General features: G+C 42.2%; 1 protein-coding gene across 3 annotated transcripts in view; it reads left to right on the plus strand.

Annotated features, from left to right (window-relative positions):
* Positions 1–22,389, plus strand: part of tbc1d4 (TBC1 domain family, member 4) — a 283,205-nt gene that overhangs the window by 226,398 nt on the left and 34,418 nt on the right. For all 3 annotated transcript variants that reach the window (XM_072577967.1, XM_072577968.1, XM_072577969.1), the window contains 4 exons: positions 7,613–7,785; positions 10,028–10,237; positions 18,871–19,032; positions 21,650–21,808. In XM_072577967.1, the coding sequence (XP_072434068.1) occupies positions 7,613–7,785; positions 10,028–10,237; positions 18,871–19,032; positions 21,650–21,808 (704 nt within the window). The remainder of the gene's footprint in view (positions 1–7,612; positions 7,786–10,027; positions 10,238–18,870; positions 19,033–21,649; positions 21,809–22,389) is intronic.

A 22,389-nucleotide genomic window follows, 5' to 3' on the forward strand; every position in this document is an offset into this window, starting at 1 on the left:
CATCCATCTTATTCAAATCCCCATCCAGATGCCTGTTAAATGTTGCAATTTAAACCGCCTCCACCACTTCCTCTGGCAGTTCATTCCATATATGCACCACCCTCTGCGTGAAAAAGTTGCCCTTTAGGTCCTTTTTATATCTTTCCCCTCTCACCCTAAACGTATGCCCTCTAGTTCTGGACTCCCCCACCCCAGGGAAAAGACTTTGTCTATTTATCCTATCCATGCCCTTCATGACTTTACAAACCTCTATAAGGTTACCCCTCAACCTCTGACGCTCCAGGAAAACAACCCCAGCCTGTTCAGCCTCTCCCTGTAGCTCAAATCCTCCAAGCCTGGCAACAGCCTTGTAAATCTTTTCTGAATCCTTTCAAGTTTTGCAACATCCTTCCGATAGGCAGGGAGACCAGAATTCAATGCAATACTCCAAAAGTGGCCTAACCAATGTCTTGTACAGCCACAACATGACCTCCCAACTCCTGTACTCAATACTCTGACCAATAAAGGAAAGCATACCAAATGCCTTCTTCACTATCCTATCTACCTGTGACTCCACTTTCAAGGAACTATGAAACTGCATTCCAAGGTCTCTTTGTTCAGCAACACTCCCTAGGATCTTACCATTAAGTGTATAACTCCTGCTAAGATTTTGTTACTATGCCTTTGCTTCCTTCATCTCAGTAGTTGATATAAACTGTAAACATATAGAATGTATGAAAAAGGAGCAGAGATCAACTGCTTTAACTCTTGTATCTGCCCCGCCATTCATGAATAATCGTGACTGATCTGTTTGTCTTTCAATTCCTGTATTTCTAGCAACCTTCAATAATAGTTCATCTCCTAATGGCATCTTCCAAAAGATTACTAGTTGCAATCTGCATTTGTACCACATCTTAGGCATTGTAAACTGTCCCCCATTGTAAATGCATATCAATCAAAATTAGACACCAAGCCACAAGGGAATACTGAAACAGTTCACTGGAAAGTTAATTAAAGAGAGCTTTTCAAGAGTGCAAAGTCTTAAAGGTGGAGAGGAAGAGAGGTTTAAGGAGGGAATTTCAGAACTCATTGTCTTGGCAGATGAAGCATGCTTACTAGCCTCGTACAAGGCTGATGCAAAGTTTTACAGACAAAACATAGTGGACATGCCCAGCAGAATAGGCAGCCTCTGTAGAGAGTAACAGAGTTAATGGACAGAATCTTCCATTCTGGAGTACAAAGTCAGCAGTTGGCATGGAGGTTGGAGTCATGTGGCTGCATACTCGTCAGCTCATCACCGATACATTAGGGGAACTCATGGTGTGTCTTGTGATAAAGCAGGCAGGAAGTCAACAGCCCAGCTGTTAACTAATGGAATCAAAGGTCCTGAGTCCTCTTTAAAAATCACCAGGACAGGCAGTAATTCCCTGCAAGCCAGGAACATCATGTGAGCTCTTGGAGCAGAAACTTGCAACAAAACATTTTGGCTCTTCTTCCTTTCCCCTGGTCATCCTGCCTCTCTCCTCCCTGTCCCTGACTCACTTCCTCCATCAGCCTGCCTCCCTTACTCAGACAGACTTTCACTCCTGATCCGTAGACTTCCATGGCCATTAGACTCCAATCTCCTGGGTTTAGTCCACTTCCTGCGCCTATGCAACTCAGACCTCTTCCAGCTAATCTCCAACATCAACAAACACTACCCAAAGTTAACAAACAGCTGCTACTCACTCTGAAATCTAGCAAATATGACACCTTGCCATGCTGCTTCTGTGCAGCTGTATATCTGAAGTCATCTATTGCTTATTCACGTACAGTTTATTTGAGAAGGGCACTACATTCTGGTGAGCCAGTTTTTTTTTCAATCAGCATTCATGACATGCAAATACATGTGGAAAAAAAACTTCAGGAAGCTTTACCCACTTATAAAATTCCGAGAACCTAATTGCAAATTTTCATCCTGCAGCTAACAATCTGAGTTTTGGCCTTTCAGTGAGTTAGGTTCCCACGCCCACCTTGCTTTCCATTCCCAGGATCAATACAAGATTCTGCCCCTAGTTTCAAGTTGATGACCTTTCTGATCTGTTCTGATGAAACGTCATGAAGCTAAAACATAAACTGAGTGAGTTCATTGCTGACTATTTCCAGCACTTTCTCTTTTCATTTTGGTTTCCGGTCTCTGCAATATTTTGGTTTTGTGGCAAGGTTTATAGTTAGGGAGCCTCCCATTGCCATGCGTCTGCTCCTTTCCGTCATAGGTAACCAATTCTTACAAGCAGGGAAGTGGTGGAGAACTTTTCAATGTCCATATAAAGTGACATTAAAATATCAGGCCTGTGACTCACTGTGGCTATGAGCAGAGGCGTATGCAACGTAAATAATTTTATTACAAGGAGGGTGTGAGTATTGAGCATTTGAAATACATGACTTAATGGCAACAGTCTCTTGGATGAAGCAGTTTTTATATGACATGGTTCAAAAGAGTTACATTTATAAATTGTAGCAGAATTCATTGCCTGCTCCCAACAGGTAGGTAAGGAGATCATGTCATTGGCTGAGATGCGAACTGAACTTTGTTCATTCATTCACTCGAATGTAGGTGCTGTTGGTAAAGCTGACATTGATTGCTTATCCCTAGTTGCTCCAGGGAAGATGATGATGAGCCTTCCACTTTGCACAGAGTACCATTCCAGAGGGTGTCAGGAGATACCTCATGATTTACTTGTTTTGCTTAGTTTTATGGTGTAACAAATCTTGTCTGGGCTGAATGTTTTTTTCTGAAGTATGTAAAGCTCTCTCTCTAATGTCTGCTAATCCTTTGGAAGGTACGGGACAGAGGGTGCTGGTGGAGGGTTGCTTTTTGGACTGGAGGCATGTGACCAGTGTGTGTGGCAAAGATCAGTGTGCTGGGCCCACTGCTTTTCATCGTTTTATCTAAATGATTTGGGTGTGAATACAGGAGATATGGTTAGTAAGTATGCAGATGGTGGTGTTGTGGACTGTGAGGAAGGGTATCTCAGAGTATAGTGGGACCTCGATTACATGGGCAAACGAGTCAAGGAGTGGAGGGGGAGTTTAGTTTAGATAAATGTGAGGTGCTGCCTTTTAGAAAGGCAAGCCAGGGCAAGACTTATACACTTAATGTTAGGAGAATTGCCGAACAAAGAGACCTTAATAGTGCAGGTGCATAGTTCCTTGAAAGTGGAGTCACACGTAGTGGTGTTGAAGAAAGCGTTTGGTATCCTTGCTTTCATTGGTCAGTGCATTGCATGTAGGAGTTGGGATATCATATTATGGCGGTACAGGACATTGGTTAGGCCACATATAGAATACTGCATTCAGTTTTGGTCTCCTCCCCTATTGGAAGGATGTCGTGAAACCTAAAAGGTTTCAGAAAAGATTTACGAGGAAGTTGCAAGGCTTGGAGGGTTTGAGCTATAGGAAGAGGCTGGACAGGTTGTGGCTTTTTTCCCTGGAGCATCAGAGGCTGAAGTCTATAAAAGCATGAGGGGCATCAATAGTGTGAATAACCAAGGTCTTTTTCCCAGGGGAGGAGAGTCCAAAACTACAGGGCTTAGGTGTAAGATGAGAGGGGAGTGATTTAAAGGGACCTAAGGGGCAATGTTTCCATGCAGAGGGGTTCAGAACCACTCTTTTGTAAACTGGAGAAAGGATGGTCTTTGGAGTGCTAGGAAAAACAGAACCCTTTTGCTACATGTTGAAGCAGGAACTCTCCATTAGTCCTACTCCATTAAATCAGGGAAGATTTCTGTGATAAATTTTTTTTTCCTAGCAGCCTGTCTTTTCTTTCAGGTAGGGGCACATCATTTGAAATATCCGAATATTGGAAAGGAGAGTTCTCTGTCATCCCGTAAGGAAGTGTAAGAAATGAGAGTTGGAGCGAGAATGTTTCTGGGGATTGCATGTGCAGGAAGTGAGTCCCAGTGTTGAGCTACTGGCTAGCTACATTTCGGAGGTGGAGTGGTGGGTGGACATGCTGCAGAGCATTCATGATGCTAAGGTTATAGTGGACAGAGGTGGTCACACCACAGATAAAAGGCAGAAAGCAGATTAGTGACAATCAGGCAGAGAGGAGGAAGGCAAGTAGTGCAGGAGTTGCCTGTAGCTGACCCCATTTCCAACAGATATACTGTTTTGGTTACTGCTCAGGGTTGGACTTATAAGGGGTTTGCAGCAGGAATCAGCTCCGTAGCATCCTGGAAGGCTCCAGTGCCCAAGGGCAGGAAGAAGAATGGCAGGGAATTCCGCAGTAAGGGGATAAATAGGCATTTCTGTGGCTGCAAAAGAGATTCCAGGATAGAACGTTGCCTCTCAGGTGCCAGGGTCAAGGATGCCTCTGAGCAGCTGCAGGATTTTCGTAAGGAGGAAGGTGAACAGCCGGTGGTCAATGTACACATCAGTACCAATAATATAGCTTAAAAGAGAGCAGAGATTCTACAAGCAGAATATAGTGAGTTAGGACGTAAATTAGAAAGTACAACGTCAAAGGTAGTCATCTCATGATCAAGACCAGCACCCTGTGCTAGCAGGAGTAAAATGATCTATCAGATGAATATGTGTCTAGGGAATAGTGTAGGAGGAATGGATCCAGATTCCTGGGACATTTGGATTGGTTCTGGGGAAAGTAGGACCAGTATAAGCAGGATGGGTCGTAACTGGGCAGGACTAGGACAAACGTTCCTGGTTTGGGGTGTTCGTGAGTGCTGTCAGGGAGGGGTTATGCTAGAGAGATGTAGGATGGAAACCTGAGTAGGGAGACAGAGGAGGGAGATACCAAGATTAAAACATAATAAAATCAGAAAGATAAGAAGCAAAAGTGGTAGTCAGAAAAAAAGGTGAAAAATAAATGGGAACCTAGTGCCAAATAGAGCTAAGATGACTACAGGGTTAGAAAGCCAAGTATAAAGGCTTTGCATCTTAATGCATGAAGCATTCACAATAAGGTAGATGAATTAACAGTGTGAATTGGTACAAACTGTTGTGATATACGTTCAGACCTCCTCATCTTCTGATTTGTCATCCTGCATATGGATCTGCATGTTTGAGGTTGGCCCCAGACCAATTCATTTTGTCCCCCCCCATTGACTCGTCTGATTGCGCGGTCCTTTGTAGTAGATGTGTTTACATATAGTCGCGGTATCCACGGAAGGACGGACACACACACACACACACACACTCAAAAACGGAGATGTTGCTCCAGGGTGACCAAGAATGGGAACTGAACATCCGGGATATTCATTAATTCAGAAAAAAAGAGAGAAAGGGAAAAGATGTGTGGGAACATTGTCAGTAAAAGGTGAAATCAGTGCAATATTGGGGAAGGGTTTTGGCTTGGAAAATTACGATGTGGAATCAGCAGCATGAGGCAAAAAACATTATTGGGGCTTTGTCTATAAAAAGGTAAAGTCTCAAGTCCTACCGGACAATAGGCATGCTATCTCATTACAGAGAGAGAGACTGGTGGTTGTTTAACCTGAGGGTAACCATACCTCAAGACAGGGGAGAGGGAGAGTCCGTTATGGTAACTTCAGTTGGTGTGGGAAATGAACCCACATTGTTACTGTCTCTCTGCATCATAAACCAATCATCCAGGCAACTGAGCTACACTCCTAAACAATAGTGGAAATGTAAAGAAAAGTATTAACCATTAAGAATAAAAATATAATCATGGATGACTATAATTTACATGTAGATCAATCAAACCAGAGTAACAATCATATTGTGGAGGAGGATTTCCTTGAATGTATACATGATGGGCTTTTAGTCCAATTACTTGAGGAACCAACTGGTGGACAGGTTATTCCAGAGTGAGTACTGAGCAATGAGAAAGGATTAATTAACAGTCTTGTATGTGAAGTCACTTAGGGAAGAGCGATTATAATGTGATAGAATTCTTCTTTAGAATGGAGAGTGAAGTATTCAAATTGAGACTAGGGTCCTGAATCTAAGTAAAGGGAGGCTCTGAGGGTATGAGCGCAAAATGGGAAGGATGGATTGGGGAACTTTGTTTATCCACCATCAAGCTGTTTTGTAATGTTTAAAGAACATGTGCATGAATTACAACTGTTATTTCTTTTTTTCTCTGGTATAAAAATAAATGAGGAACGGTGGCTCGGCTATGGCTTACAGAAATCTGTTAAGAGTAATATTAGAGACAAAGAGATGTATAAAATTGCCAGAAAAATGACAAGTTTAAGGATTGGGAATATTTTAGAATTCAGGAAAACAGGACAAGAAGTTTGATCATGACTCGGAAAATAGAGTATGAGACTAAATTTGCAGGGAACATAAGATTGACTGTCAAAGCTTCTATAAATATGTGAAGAGAGAAAGGTTTGTAAACATAGATATAGGTCCCAGACAGGTGGAAACCAGGGAAAATATAATGGGGTACAAAGAAATGTCAGTAGAGTTGAACACATACTTTAGTTCTTTTTTCACAGAAGGTACCCTCCCATAAATGTTAGGAATCCAAAGGTCCTGTGAGAATTGAAGGAAATCAGTATGAATAAAAAGATGGTGGTGGGGAAATTAATACAGGTAAATGCTGTTAATATCTGCAGCCAAGGAGAGTGGAGCTTGAGTACAGATGAAGTAAATCAGAAGTGCAGTTTGTTTGTGTTTCACTTTTAGCACATAACAAATTGATGGGGCTAGGTTTTAAAGCAATCTGGAAGCCCATTGGAAGAACTTCAATTATATGGATAAATTGGAGAAGCTGAGGTTCTGTTTTGTGGAAGGTTGAGAGGAAATTTGATAGAGATTTTCAAAAACATGTGAGATCTAGACATTAGGGAAAGAAACTGCCCTTTGGTGGTGAGGTAAAGGAACACTGGACTCTGACATACATAAACAAAAATGTTTTTGCATGTGTTGTTAGGATCTTCAGTGCACTGTTTGAGGATGTGGTGGAGGCAACTTCATTTGTAGCTTTAAAAGAGAATTGTAACAATCTTATGTCGAGAGAAAATTTGTTGGGCTGCAGATACAAGGCCAGGAGTCGTACTGGCTCGTTTGATCTTGCAGAGTGCCAGCACAGGCACATGAGCCTGATGGCCTGCTTAAATGCCGTAAACACTCGGATTTATTTACAAATAAGTAATAAGGGCGCACTACATTTAAAAAAAAGGAAAGTGTGATTGGTAGAGTAAGGATAAATCTTTTCCAGATCATGATCAGTGGAAAGCTTAGTACCTTATGCTGTTTGCATGTTGATCTTGGATTTATGCTGTTCACTATTGGTGCTGAAATGAGAAGTTCACACATTTACACAGTAATTCTATAAATGAAGAAAAGAAGCAAACATCCTGGTTAGTAGCAGTTTCACTTCGCAGTTTAACTTCCTTATTTCTTGGAAAAAGTCACAAAAGTGTACATGTAATCCATCTAGCTGTTTAATAATCTTTTCTCACTAATTTGTGTTCACGCCAATAGGATGAAATTTCTTCTTCATGGGACTATTAAATAAGTGTGTGCCCTTTTTGCTGCATCTCATGTTACATTTGGTCACTGTTTACTTCCTCACTGAGGAGTGATCAACATTGGAGACGATGGGTTCAATGTGTTCTTGGTTACGGTATTTGTCTCTGTGAATGCTTTCCTTTTTCTGCTTTAGTGATGGTGAAGGCAGGAGAAGGGCCTTTTCTGGCTGCAGCACTGAGTCGTTGAGTGGAGGAGGGGGTGTCCTCACTCCTCGGCGAATCTCTTGGCGCCAGCGGATCTTCCTACGTGTCGCCTCACCCATGAACAAGTCCTCTGCGGCCATGCAGCAGAAAGGAACGTTGGAAGGTACAGTATTCCAGAGATGTGAGGAGATGTTTTGTTGTAGGAGGACCTCTTACCATCAACTTGGAATGTTGCACATAACATATTAGAATTACAATCCCTACAGTGTGGAAAGAGGCCCTTCACTGACACTCCAAAGAGTAACCCACCCAGATCCATTTCCTTAACCTAAATTTACTCCTGACTAATGCACCTAATCTACACATCCCTGAACACTACGAGCAATTTAGCATGGTCAGTTCACCTAACCTGCACATCTTTGGATTGTGGGAGGAAACCGGAGCAATCGGAGGAAACCCATGCAGATGAGGGGAGGATGTGCAAACTCCACACAGTCAGTCGCCTGAGGCTGGAATCAAACCCGGGTCCCTGGCGCTGTGAGGTAGCAGTGCGAACCACTGAGCCACCATGCTGTCCGGTGATCAATAGCTTGACAGGTCATCATTCAGTGAGATCTGCCGTGAGCAGGCAGTTTTCTTTAATGGTGGAGATGAAAATTTAGCAACTTTAGACAATGGACTGAAAGTCACAAAGTAACTGATGATACAAAGGTAGGTCATAACGAAAGTGATACAAATGGAAGCATAAAATTATCAAGCGATATTAATAGATTAAATTAAACGACTAGGCAAAACAGTGATGAATGGATTTCAGTACAGACAAATGTAAATTCAACTGTTGAACATACAAAGGATGGAACAGAGTAGTTTTTTAAATGGTGCAAGGTAAAGGAATAGGAGAGGTCCAAAGAGGTTTGGGCTTCAGATACATGGCTCTGTAAAGCATAAACAGATGCAGAAAATAATCACAAAGCTTTGTGGAGAGGTGATCATTATCTTGAGAGGAATAAAGTACAAGGGTTGGAAGTCATGCTTCAGTCACATCTAGAATAATACCCAGCAGTGTTCAACACCATGTTTTGGAAAGATAGATTAGCCGTAAAAATGCAGCATAGATTTATAGAATCAGGCCTGGAATCCAATGGTGGAGCTACCAGGTGCAATTTTATGGCATTTGTGCGATTTGATCAAGGTTTTCCTGATATTAGGACACCAGTAGAGAGAATCTATTTCCACTTACTGGGGAGCCCAGAGCTGTGGTGGGGAGGGGGCGCGGTGTGGTATGTTAGGAAACACTTTTACACACAAAAGCTGTTGACTGTTTTGAACTCTCTTACACAAACAACAATTGATCCAAGGTCAAAAGTTAAAGTTATAACAGAGTCTTTATTTTTGTTAGTCTAAAGTGTTAAGGGATATGTGGCAAGAGCACATATGTACAGTCAGGTTGAATGGTGGAATGTACTGAAGAAGATAAACAGCTGACCCCCTATTCCATGTTCATACAGTTGCATGTATTTCATGTTTAGTATAAAGGGCCTGGGTTCTTTCCTAACCTTCAAGGAAACTCTCCATAAAGACGTGAGAGTCTGTAGGATTGATTTCCCCATTACAACATGTTTCTTAGCTATAGGGACATGTTGTATCCATACTGATTATCATTCATGTTTTAATCATTTTGCAGGGAGCAGAATAAAGATTGGGATTAAGACTAAAGATTGGGATTAAGGTAGAAACTATAATCACATAAACATCAAGGAAGATTAATTTCTATACTTTTAAGACTGTACGGATTTTATTTTAATTGAATGAAAGAAACAAAATTGCGGATATTTAAAATTAATTGTTCATGACCAGAGACATTATTCAGCAGTAATTGTGACTTACAAACATTACATTACAAACTTAATTACACCTCAGTCAATGAGAAGAAATAATTGAAATTCAAATCCAATCCCTAATTGTGATGTTGATTACACCTGCAAAGGTTTGCAACAGTACACCCCTTGGAGGAGCAGAGTGTCCCTGATTCAAGCTCCTAGATTTTTACATTTAAGTACACAAGCACAGACAGTGGACATTGCTGTCAGTTGCACAAAGTAATGACGTTAAATACTGATAGTTTCATCCCCATGACAGCTACAAAATCTGGCCGATAGTTCTGCTTGATTATCTTTTTGGGGATCAGGGAGGAATTTTGTACAAAGTTGTCTACCATTGAAGTAACTGGGGTGGGGATTATGGAGGGTAATTCACACTTGGTGCTGCTGAAGGGATCAAACAGGCAAGGTGAATGGCCTTGTTTTCTTGTGCTTTTGTGTAAAGGTGACTGTGGAAAAGGGAGTCTGTATTCTACTTCTATTTCGACCGTTGGCATAAGAAACTTGGGCTTTCTGTTTCTGCAGATCACCTTGAAAGCATTGAGCTGCCACCGCTTTCACCGCTCACTCCAGCTGTAGAAGAGGATCCCTTGGCCTCCCTGCTGATGGCGGATGATGCCCCCGTTGGAGAGAAGAAGAAACACTCTTCTGAGGAGCTGCGGATCATGTGGAGAAAGGCCATCTGTCAGCAGATCCTATTGCTTCGGATGGAGAAGGAAAACCAAAGGCTGGAAGGTTGGTTTTCATCAAAGCGTAACGTGTATTGTCAAAGATACCTGTTAAGGTCGTGATCGTGCCTTTGAGGATTAAAGGAAGAACTGTTCCTCAAAAGGCATCTGTTAAAGAAATAGGTACTAATGGGGTCACTGCAACAAATGATGGGCATGTGCTTATTTGGCACTAGGATTAGTTAGGACACTCTCACACTCACAGCTGACACCAACGTTCAGTCCTGGACTTGTGAAGGAAGTGGGCTTAATGCTGTAAGAGACACGTTTACCATTTTTGCTCGCAGTCAAACGATTTTGCCAAATTTTTTTGTGTTTAACACAGTTGAATGTGCAACACTTAAAGGAGCCACCAGAGGCTGCCACCATAAGTTAACATCAAAACAACTGACTTCCTGGAATGTGAAGCCAGGATGACGCAGAATTCTCCTCCTCCTTCCATCTTGAAATTGTGCACTGTTAGATGTGTGTTGGTCGGACCTCCTTCCATTGGCTGCTTGCATCCTGATGACTGCTAAAGATCCATTCCTGTGAAAGCCTTGCCTCAGATTTGACATGGCAGTTAGCCCTGCTACTGTGATTAATTCAGGCAGGATCGGAGTCCAAACAAACTTTGTCTCTTTTCATTCACTGATTGCTTCCTAGCAGAGGAGATTTATATCATGGAGAAACTGACAAAAAAAAAGGTCTCACTTAAATGTTAGGATTTGTGTAAGAGTCATCAAAACTTGTTATCCCACACCCCAAGCAGTGGAAACTGATCTTGCAGTCTTTTTTTCTCTCCCTCATTTCATACCCCAGTGAAGTTTGCCTTCTTGCTGCCTAATTACTCTGCTTTCTGAAATGTTGATGGCTCTCTCAGATGGTATTCAAATATTTAACTACCAACATCAAGGGGTGAGGTGAGATTGCCTCCACGATTTATACCAATAACAGAATGGAATTAATTTGATGAGCTGCATATTAAAATGATATAATTTACCACAAAGATGTCTCCAGATCTGTTCTGAGGAGTACAGCACTTTGTTTTTCCATCAAGTCCAAGAGCATATAATAGTTCCCTGGGAATTCTAATGTAAATGATTGACCATCTGTGCCATGGGAGGCACGGGTCAGGAGTTTGACTCCATTTTCCTGGATAGGTGTAGCTCCAAAGATAATCGAGAAACTTGTCACTGTTCAAAACAAAGCAACCCACTTGACTGGTGAACCTTCCTTCACTCTAAACATTCACTCCATCCACCACAGATGCACATTGGCCATGTAAAAAACAGCTGCAAAAAAAAAATTAAGACATTGGCAGCTCCATCCAAATCCCGGAACCTGGAAAGACAAAGGCAGCGTGGGAGCATCTCTGCCTGTAGGTGTTCTTCCAAGCCACAAACCATCTTGACTTGGAACTATGAAACCATTCCTCCAATGTTTCTGTTGAACTCCATCCCTAACAGCACTGTGGATGTACCCACACCACATGCACTGCAGCAGTTCAAGAAGGCATCTCACCCCCACCTTCTCAGAGGTAGTTAAAGGCAGACAATAAATGATTGCCTGTCCACTATGGCAGAAATCTCAGAATAATTTTGTAAAAACATTTCGATCAAATCTGAAATGATTGACTGTTGGTGATTAATTTAGTGAAGAATCTGGATATTTCTTACATTTCATGTTGGTATAAATTTCAACAGCAGCCTGTTCTGATAAACCCTTCACATACCCTTCGACGTAACAGCACTGTGTAATGTGTTTATTTTCAAGAATTGCAGCAAGTTAAAGTTTGCAAGGTTTTGCTCCAATCTTGGAGAATTGAAATTAATCCTCAAAAGCTTAAAAGCATTTTGATGCCCTGAGCAAATGCTTGTATTGATGTGACGCTGTAACGTGGGGATGAATCCTCAGTAAACAGTACTCAATGGTTGTCTTCACAAGGACATGGTTTATAATTTTAAAAATGGCATTAATAATTAAATGAACAGCTGAGGGAATCTGGACTCTCTTGAAATTGGTCACAGTGACTGAAACTGTTTGAAGCCTATTGCCATACCTCGTGTTGCCTTGGAAACTGTGTCGGGCTTGTTGGTAGGCAGGATGTTCAGCTGCCATTCCTTCAATGTGTTGCACACAGACTGGAATACCCCCAGCAATTTCTCAAGGACGTCCAAAATCTCTCTTTAAAAAATCTGCTTTAAGCAGACATTTAAAGTGTAGCTGTTTGTAAAGTCTCATATTTCTAATTCTTCCCTATGAGATTTATAGACTTTCAATTGACCCACTATCAGTGCAGATGCTTTTTCCACTGTCTACAGGTATGAACTTCCAGAACCTCTTTTCCAATGAATTACCCTGCATCCCCTCACTCTGGCCAGATGCACCACAGCAACCAGGGCTTGTTAGAATGCACAGCAAGTCCCTTCATCACCCATCTTCCTTAAAGAGATAGTCCAAACATATAATAGTCTTATAAACAATGCATTTTGAATAGTCGTTCAGATGAATTCTAAACCAAGGCCCCATACATTTCGATTCCGTACAGTGTGGTAACAGGCCACACTTACCCTCCGAAGAGTAACCCACCCAGACCAATTCCCCCACATTTACCGCTGACTAATGCACCTAACACTCTGGGCAATTTAGCATGGCCAGTTCACCTGAACTGCACATCTTTAGACTGTGGGAGGAAACCGAAACACCCGGAGGAAACCCACGCAGACACAGGAAGAATGTGCAAACTCCACACAGATAGTCACCCGTGGCTGGAATTGAACCGAAGTTCCTGGTACTGTGAGGCAGCAGTGCTAACCACTGAGCCACCATGCCGCCCCAAGGCTATATCTTTTTTTGTAGCCAGCATTTATCCAGAAAAACAGGTTCTCCAGACATTGCCATTCATGGAAATTGATTTGAGCTCGTTGGCTGCTGGATTTCCTACATTACAACAGTGACTACAGTTCAAAAATACTTCTTTGGCTTAAAGCACTTTCAGAAGTCACATCATGAAAGGTGCTACATAAATGCAAGTCTTTTCTTTAATGACTTGGTGTTCATTTGATAACTGCAAAGTAATTCATCTGTCCATTCTGACATGCTTAACTACCTGAATACAATATTATATTTGTATCTACACCCAGCAAAAGAGAGAGCAGAGAAAGTGAGAGAAATACAGGCCTAGAGTCCAGGTCCACACAGGAAGACTGGCACTAGGGCGGAGCTGGATATAAGGACAGAGCAGTGGCTCTCAATGGATAACCCTTCTCTGATATCCAGTTCCTTGATCAGGGACTGCGCACCTTCAAAGGACATGCCTTACCTTTCTGGACTGAGGTGATAAGTAGCGCACAACACATAGTACAGATTCAGCTGGTTCTCAGACTGTTTAGTAAAATCGATAGTGTCTCGGAGTTAGAGGACTCTTGGTATCTTAATATTTCTCAGCCATCAACTCTTGAAAAGTCTTATTATCTGGTGCCTCCAGGAAAGTTAGGCTCCTGATATCAAAAAAAGGTTTCGGGTCCACAGGCTGTCAGGAGAATTATTTGTTAGTTTTCGTCTACCCCAATGTCATTTGGCCAGAAACAAAAACTCAATCTTTCCATATACTGGGCACAGACTTCCACAGCAGATTGGAATGAGTCAAGTTTCCCAACTCGTGGAATGAAACCAGAAATATTTATCTCAATTCAAAAACGACTGCTGTGAGCAAATCTCTTCAGGGGTGTATTTTTCTCTGATCACCACTGAAATAACTCCATTAAGGTCTGCATCCTGTTACTGTCACCCTTTACTGAGCATGGTAGCTCAGTGGTTAGCAGACTGCCTCATCGTGCTAGGGACCTGGGTTCAATTCCCACCTTGGATGACTGTCTGCGTGGAGTTTGCACGTTCTCCCTCTGTCGGTGAGGGTTTCCTCTGGGTGCTGTGGCCATGCTAAATTGTCCGTAGTGTTAGGTACATTATTCAAGGGCAAATGTAGGGGAATGGGTCTGGGTGGGTTACTCTTCGGAGGATCGGTGTGGACTTGTTGGGCCAAAGGGCCTGTTTCCATACTGTGGGGAATCTAATTTCTACGTGCATAGTACATGACACCGACCCAGCTAGCACAGGGCCCGCTCCTAAAGTGAGCAGAGCCCCTGCTTTCATTTACCCCATACTACTGCCCAGCAGCAGCAGAGCTCATATTCCTCAGCACCCATATTTTTGTGTATGCAGGTACAAGATACAGTGAAAATCATCAAGTGAAAATAATTTTATTAATTTTCCACCACCCGAAGAGACCCTGTGTGGCCAATGAACCAGTGACAAGCAAAGTTCAGAGCGAGCAATGCTCATGCCTGTTTATATATATATCTTTTTCCTAGAATGAGGAGACTCTCTGAATCTCCTATCTATATAGATATATATTTTCTTTTCTGTCTTTTTTTTTAACCCCCTCATTACTGCCCAACAGCAGTTGTATTTATTTATTTCCCAGTACCCATTGTCATGTGTCTGCAGGTATAGGATATAGTGAAGACCATCGAGTGCAGAAAACTTGATCCACGTTCCATCACTAGGAAGAAAAGAAACACCTGGTAGCCAATAATAAGCAATGCCTTTCTCATCAGAAGGCAATGCCTAAGTGATCGAAAAAGTGAGGGGGGGGGGGTGTACTTCTATTTATATCTGTCAGCCAGCACTTCCTGATGGGATCAGGTTAACAGCCCCAGTCAGGGAACTCATATTCTATGAGATCCACCTAGCTGACCTCATTCCAATCATGACAATTAATGCCAGCAGCAGAAGGATAGAGCTGTTAAGTGGCCCTTAATGAAGGTTCTCATTTGATGGGAACATTAAGCTTCTCCATGCAGAACCTAATTCCGATAGGTGAGTAGGTACTGCCGTCACTCTGTCCTATTAAATGCTATTCCTGCCTCTAGACTCACCAATTATAGAGCCATAGAGATGTGCAGCACGGAAACAGACCCTTTTGTCCAACTCGTCCATGCTGACCAGATATCCTAAACTAATCGAGTCTCATTTGCCAGCACTTGACCCATATCCCTCTAAATCCTTCCTATTCATATACTCATCCAGATACCTTCTATTTCCCCACATTCTATTTCTTCTCTGTCCTTCTCCACATAAACACTGATGCAAAATACTTATTTGGTATCTCCCCAATCTCCAGTAGCTCCACACAAAGGTTACCTTGCTGATCTTTGAGAGGCCCTATTCTCTCCCTAGTTACTCCTTTGTCCTTAATGTACAGAGGACCCTCGATTACCCAAAGGACACAGGCAGGGAGCTTTTCGTTCAGTTAACTGAATGCCGGATAATCGAATGCTGGATAATATAGTTAGCCAAGCATCAGGACTTTGCAATCTTGTTCTGATAATCGAAATTCAATTAAATGCCGGATAATCGAAGTTCCTCTGCATTTATAAAATCTCTTTGGATTCTCCTTAACCCCATTTGTCACAGCTGTCTCATGTCCCCTTTTTGCCCTCCTGATTTCCCTCTTAAGTATACTCTTACTGACTTTATACTCTTCTAAGGATTTACTCGTGATTTCTCCTGTCTATACCTGACATATGCTTCCTTCTTTTTCTTAATCAAAATCTCAATGTCTCCAGGCATCCAACTTTCCCTACACCTACCAGCCTTTCCTTTCACCCTAACAAGAATAAACTGTCTTTGGAGCCTCATTATCTCATTTTCCAGCCATCCTTTTACTTGCAAACATCTGCCCCCAATCAATTTTTGAAAGTTCTTCTCTAACACCGTCAAAATTGGCCTTCCTCCAATTTAGAGCTTCAACTTTTAGATCTGGTCTATCCTTTTCCATCACTATTTTAAAACTACTAGAATTATGGTCGCTGGCCCCAAAGTCCTCCCCACTGATACCTCAGTCGCCTCAGCCTTATTTCCCAAGAGTAGGACAAGTTTTGCACTTTCTCTCATAGATACGTCCACATACTGAATCAGAAAATTTTCCTGTACATATTAAATTCCTCTCCATCTAAACCCTTAACACTATGGCAGTCCCAGTCAGTGTTTGGAAAGTTAAAATCCCCTACCATAACCACCCTATTATTCTTACAGATAACTGAGATCCCCTTACAAATTTGTTTCTCAATTTCCAGCTGACTATTAGGGGCTCTATAATACAATCCCAATAAGGTGATCATCCCTTTCTTGTTTCTCAGTTCCACCCAAATAACCTCCCTGTATGTATTTCTAGGAATATCCTCCCTAAGTAGAGCAGTAATGTTATCCCTTATCAAAAATGCCACTCCCCCATCTCTCTTGCCCCCCCCCCCCCCCCCCCCCCCCTCCTTTCTATCCTTCCTGTGGCATTTGTATCCTGGAATATTAAGCTGCCAGTTTTATCCATCCCTGAACCATGTCTTTGTAATTGCTATGATATCCCAGTCCCATGTTCCGATAATCCAGAAATGTGAACCCTTCTCCCATACACCAGCTCCTCAGTCATGCATTCTTCTGTCCCGCTTTTCCTATCCTCACTAGTTCGTAGCAGCGGGAATAATACTGCCCTCAAGTACCTCCTTTTTAAATTCTTGCCTAACTTTCCATTTTCTCCCTTCAGAATCTCATCCTTTTCCCTTCCTATGGTCGTTGGCTCCAATGTGTACAATGACCTCTTGCTGGTCCCTTTCCCATTTGAGAACTTACTGCACCCTCCGAGACATCCTTGATCCTGACACCAGGGAGGCAACACATCAATCTGATTTTTCGCTGTTGGCCACAGAAACGTCTTTTTGTGCCTCTTCCTAGAAAGTCCCCTAACACGATCGATCGCTTGGAACCCGATATACCCCTGATTACATTAGAGCCTGTCTCGATACCAGAAACTTGGCTGTAAGTGCAATATTGCCCTGGGAGACCATCACCCCTACATTTTCCAAAACAGCATACTTGTTTGAGATGGAGAGAGCCACAGAAGACTCCTGCATACCTGCCTACCCCTCCTACCTTTCCTGGAGTTAACCCATCCACCTGACTGTAGCTGCAGCTTTTCTCCCTTCCTATAGCTGCCATCCATCACCCCCCCCCCAGCTCTTGTAAATTGTTTATTGCCTCTAACCACTGTTTGAACCGATCCATGTGACACTTCTTGCGGACATAATCCTCAGTGACATGGAAACTCTCGCTAAACTCCCATATCTGACAGGAGGAGCACATCACTCCACTCAGGCTATCTTTGCTCCTTCACAATCTCCAGACCTAGAAAATAGCACCGTCTTATTACTTAAAAATAAATACTGCTCCAGGCTAACTTAATAGTTATCGTTCATATTTAAAAAAAATAATCAAGAGACAGATCTCAATAAAACATATAATCAAGAAAGAACCCACTGTGCTCACTACTGTAGACTTACAGCAGGATTACAGCTAAAAACTATGCATGTATCTGTTCTTGTGCAGTGAGCTCTCCCACATAGGTTCCTCTAAGGTCAGCCGTGAATTTCACTGTTTGTTCATTTTTCCTCGGCGCACTCCGATGCCCAGAGATACATGTGCTCAGCAGCAAAGGTAGTAACTGTGCAGATTCACTGCCATGTCCATTCAATGGTTCCGTCCATTAATTTTAAAGACCACCCAATGGGAAGCAATTTTAATTCATCTATCACTTAGGATCCTGATTGGAGTGGATTCACTGTTGGTTTTATACCCACCTGATATAACCTCAGTTAAAATTTCTATGGAATATTTGACAGGGTAGGTGCAAAATCAGCGTTCTATTTGAGACACATGTTCCCAGACAAAGGGCAATATTTTGTCACTGGTGAGCTGTTCCTGACAACAGAACTGGAAGTGTGTGCCACCTCCGCTCCCTTGCATTGCTTCATTGCCCACAAGTCAATTCAAAGTGACTGTGGTATGTGAGGAAACATGTTATCACATGACAGTGAAAACCTTGCTGCTTTCAGCTGTCAAAGCCTCAGCCAAGACTGCACTAGAAAGTGCTTCCTGATCAAACTGGGAGACTCTCTATCAATGCACTAATATTCCTGTCCAACTCGATTGCCATAAACTTAAGACCTTTTGAGAGCATTTATTGAGAGGCACGGATGTTTTCAAATTTAAATTTTATTTGCAAGTAATTCATGTCACATTAGTATCACTTTACTTGTGTGCATCATTGTTACGTGTTGAGGCTAGCTTAGTCAGAACGTTAAATACGTAGGCACACCCCATATTGATGATTGCCAGGAAGTTAGAGACATATCCTTCATTGTGGAAGAAATAATACTGGGATTTCGTCAACACTTTTTATTGAATGTTCATTTTAGTGTCTAGTGAAATGTGCACTATTTTATGGGACGAAATTGACATAATTAAAAAAGTTTAATGTTAATAAGTGTGAATACTACAAGTGGTGACTTTTTGCCATGTAGCATGAGGTCTGACATGCCACTGGCTGAATTCTTCTATCTCAATCTGTCTTCGGATGTTAATGTTCCAACTCTTGCTTAATGCAGTCCTATAGATCACACGTTCTGTTCTTAAAGATGCAAAAATAATCATCCTGAAGGAATCGAGATGAAATTGCCTCTCCCTTCCCAGCTGTTTCTGAATGTTGTTCTGATATGTGGTCATAGAGTTATTAACTGGTGATTTTTTAAAAATCTATATTTACAGCGAGCAGAGATGAGCTTCAGACCAGGAAAGTAAAACTAGATTATGAAGAGTTTGTGCTTTGCCAAAAAGAGGTTTCTACGGTTTGGGATAAAATGCTAACCACTCCAGGAAGGGCAAAGGTGAAAGTTGACATGGAGAAAGTCCATGCTGCTCTTAGTCAAGGTCAGTGCTTGATTATTAACTTTGTTTCCCACAGCACCAGACTTATCCTATTTTGGAGACTTCCCTGAGATGTTTATGAATTGTAAGGGGGAAATTCGTAGAAAATGATTAATTAAAAAAAAAGCAAACATAAATTGACATTGACCATACCGTTTATAGCCATTTAAATCGAAATTTGAAGACCTGGAATTTTTCCTATTTTAAATGCAATCCAAAATGCCAAAATTAATTGCTTAGAATGTACTATTGCCTCAAAAACATGGTTGCTAGAACAGAAAAATATTTAGCCAAACTGTTTCATGTTAGTATTTATCTTTCACCCTACTTCATCTCTCTCTGTGTTGACACATCATCTTTCTGTGTTAGCTGCAACTCAGATGATGGCACTCATGTCTCTGAGTTAGAAGCTCATACGTTCCAGTCCCCCTCCAGGACTTAAATCTAAAAAGCTTTGCTGCTGCTCTACATAGAGGGAGTACAGTTCTGTCAGATGAGCCATTTTTCAGATGCAATATTCAACCAAAAGCCATCAGCCCTCTCAGGTGAATATCAAAGATCCCATGATACTATTTCAAGAAAAGAGTAAAGGAATTATTCCTGGTGTTTTATTAATATTTATTGTTAAAATAAACAAAAGATAGGCAAGGCATGATCAAATTTTTGTTTGTGGAAACACACGTGTGCAAATTGGTAGCTGTATTTCTTACATTCTCAGCTCCATTGGCTGGAAAGCACTTTGGCATGTGCAGTAGTCGTGAAAGGCACTACAAAAATGCAAAATTATCTCTTTTAATAAACTCTTTCAGAATGGAAAAGAGATATTGTTTATTATTGCAAAACTCATAACTGCGATGCTGGAAATTGGAAACAAAAACAGAAATTACTGGAGACATTCAACGCATTGAGAACCATCTACCTCTATGTGACATTGGTCACTTTAATTTCTCTGCTGCCCTCACCCATTAGAATTAATCTCCCACCGAACTGACTGCACTCTGTGCTGTCTGATCCAATCCTGACTTTGTATTCTAGCCTGCCATCAGGCTGGTGCTGTTGTTGTCTGCTGCACTGACCTCTACATTGTGATGGCTGAGCTCCAGCCTAGCTCCCTTGGACCATGACCCCACCATGGCACATCAGGCTTTTGTGTCCATGGACTGTCACTAACCTCATCTCATTGGGGGATCTCTGCCCATCCCCCCACCCCTACCCCCCCAACCCCCAACATCGCCACCACCCCCTACCACATCCACCACACCGTCCAGGTCAAAAGTGTGACCCTGCATACTCGCATGGGCCCCAGTTATGCCTGTCTCTTTGTGAGGTACGTGGAATGTTCCTTGTTCCAGCCCAACTCCAGTCCCCACCACAACTCTTTCTCCGGTATATTGATGACAACATTGGAGCTGCTTCTCTCTCATCTAGAATTGGAAAAGTTCATCAAATTCGTTTTCAATTTCCACCCTGCTCTCACCTTCACCTGATCCATCTCTGACTCCTCCCTTACCTTCCCCAACATGTCTATTTGCACTTTTGGGGATAGGCTGGCCACCAATATTTACTACAAATCCAGAGTCCCACAGTTACCTTGACTATACATCCTCACACCCTGCTTCCTGTAAAAACTCTATTTCATTCTCCCACAGTTTCTCTGTCTCTGTTGAACCTGTTCTGATGATGCTACCTACTGCAGGTGATGCATCAGAAATGTCCACCCGGGACATCCTGGTGCACTCTTCCTCCAATTCCCAGTATTTCCCCACGGCACCTCCCTGTGCCATTGCAGAAGATGCAACACTTGCCTTTTAACCCACTCCCTTCTCAGTGTGCAAGGCTCCAGACACACTGATTTACCTGCACTTCACTCAGACTAGTCTGTGGTATTTGCTGCTCACAATGTGGTCTCCTTTACACTGGGGAGGCAAATGCAGGGTGGATGACCACTTTGCCGAACACTTATGTTCTGTCCAAATAAATGACCCCGAACTTCCTTTTGCCTGCCATTTCAACACTCCACCATTTTTCCACGGCAATATTTCAATCTCGGGATTGCTGCATTGTTCCAATCGGGTTTATTACAAGCCGGAAGAGCAGCACCTCAATGTTTGCTTGGGGGCCGTGCTGCCTTCAGGACTTAATATCAAGTTCAATAATTTTAGAGTCTGAAAACCTCCTTCCATGTGTACTGTTCACCCCCAAAACCCCAGATTCATGACATGGGCTGCTTTCAGCACACTTGACCCATTTTCACCCATTCATAGTCCCTCTTATCACCTATCCAGCTCATCTTCTTCCCTGCCTCACTATTAACCATTCCTTTGTAGCTCACTCTCTGTACTCCATCTCCACCTATCAGCTTACTCCCTAGCCCCCCATGCCACTCCTTCTCTTATACCACTGTGAACAAAAAACACTTTCACCCAGATGTCATCAGTTTTGAAGTAGGGTCACTGGACTTGAAGTATTAACTCTGCTTTCTCTCCTCCTGATAATGCCAGACCTGCTGAGTTTCACCAGCAATTCTTAAATTGTTTATTGTTGGTTGTTAGCCATTGAATAAAATGGCTGTGTGGAGTTGAAAGGATAGTTTATGCAATGATCTACTTTTATGTGACAGGTGTACCAAAGGCTCGGAGAGGAGAGATCTGGCAATTCTTAGCCGAACAGTACCGCTTGAGACACCGGTTACCGGAGAAACAGCAACCGGCAGACATTTCATACAAAGAACTTTTGAAACAGCTGACTACTCAGCAACACGCCATCCTGGTTGACCTTGGTAACAGTCCATGCCTTACTGATGTGGTCGATTTTTAGTTTCACTGTATGCCACTTAGAATGGAATAAGAATATGTTACATTTATGCAGTGCCTTTAAAGTAATTAAATACCTCACGGCAATTTAACATTAGACAAATAGGGAGATTATAGAAGTGATGATCAAGAGCTTAGTAAAAGAAGTCAATTTTAAGAAGCGTTTGAAAGGAGAATAAAAATGTAGTGATGTAAAGAATAAATGTAATGATTTGTTTACCCAGCTCTTTAAGCAAACTAGGACGAGTAGCAAAAGAAGAGTAATTTGGGGCAAAGCAATTTTTTTTCTCTCTGCATTAGGATTTTGTGGTAAAAACAATGACTTCAGATGCTGGAAACCAGATTCTGGGTTAGTGGTGCTGGAAGAGCACAGCAGTTCAGGCAGCATCCGAGGAGCAGTAAAATCGATGTTTCGGGCAAAAGCCCTTCATCAGGAATAAAGGCAGAGAGCCTGAAGGGTGGAGAGATAAGCTAGAGGAAGGTGGGGATGGGGAGAAAGTCGCATAGAATACAATGAGTGGGGGAGGGGAAGAAGGTGATAGGTCGG

The sequence above is a fragment of the Chiloscyllium punctatum genome, chromosome 9 (genome assembly GCF_047496795.1).
Source record: "Chiloscyllium punctatum isolate Juve2018m chromosome 9, sChiPun1.3, whole genome shotgun sequence".
NCBI lineage: Eukaryota > Metazoa > Chordata > Chondrichthyes > Orectolobiformes > Hemiscylliidae > Chiloscyllium > Chiloscyllium punctatum.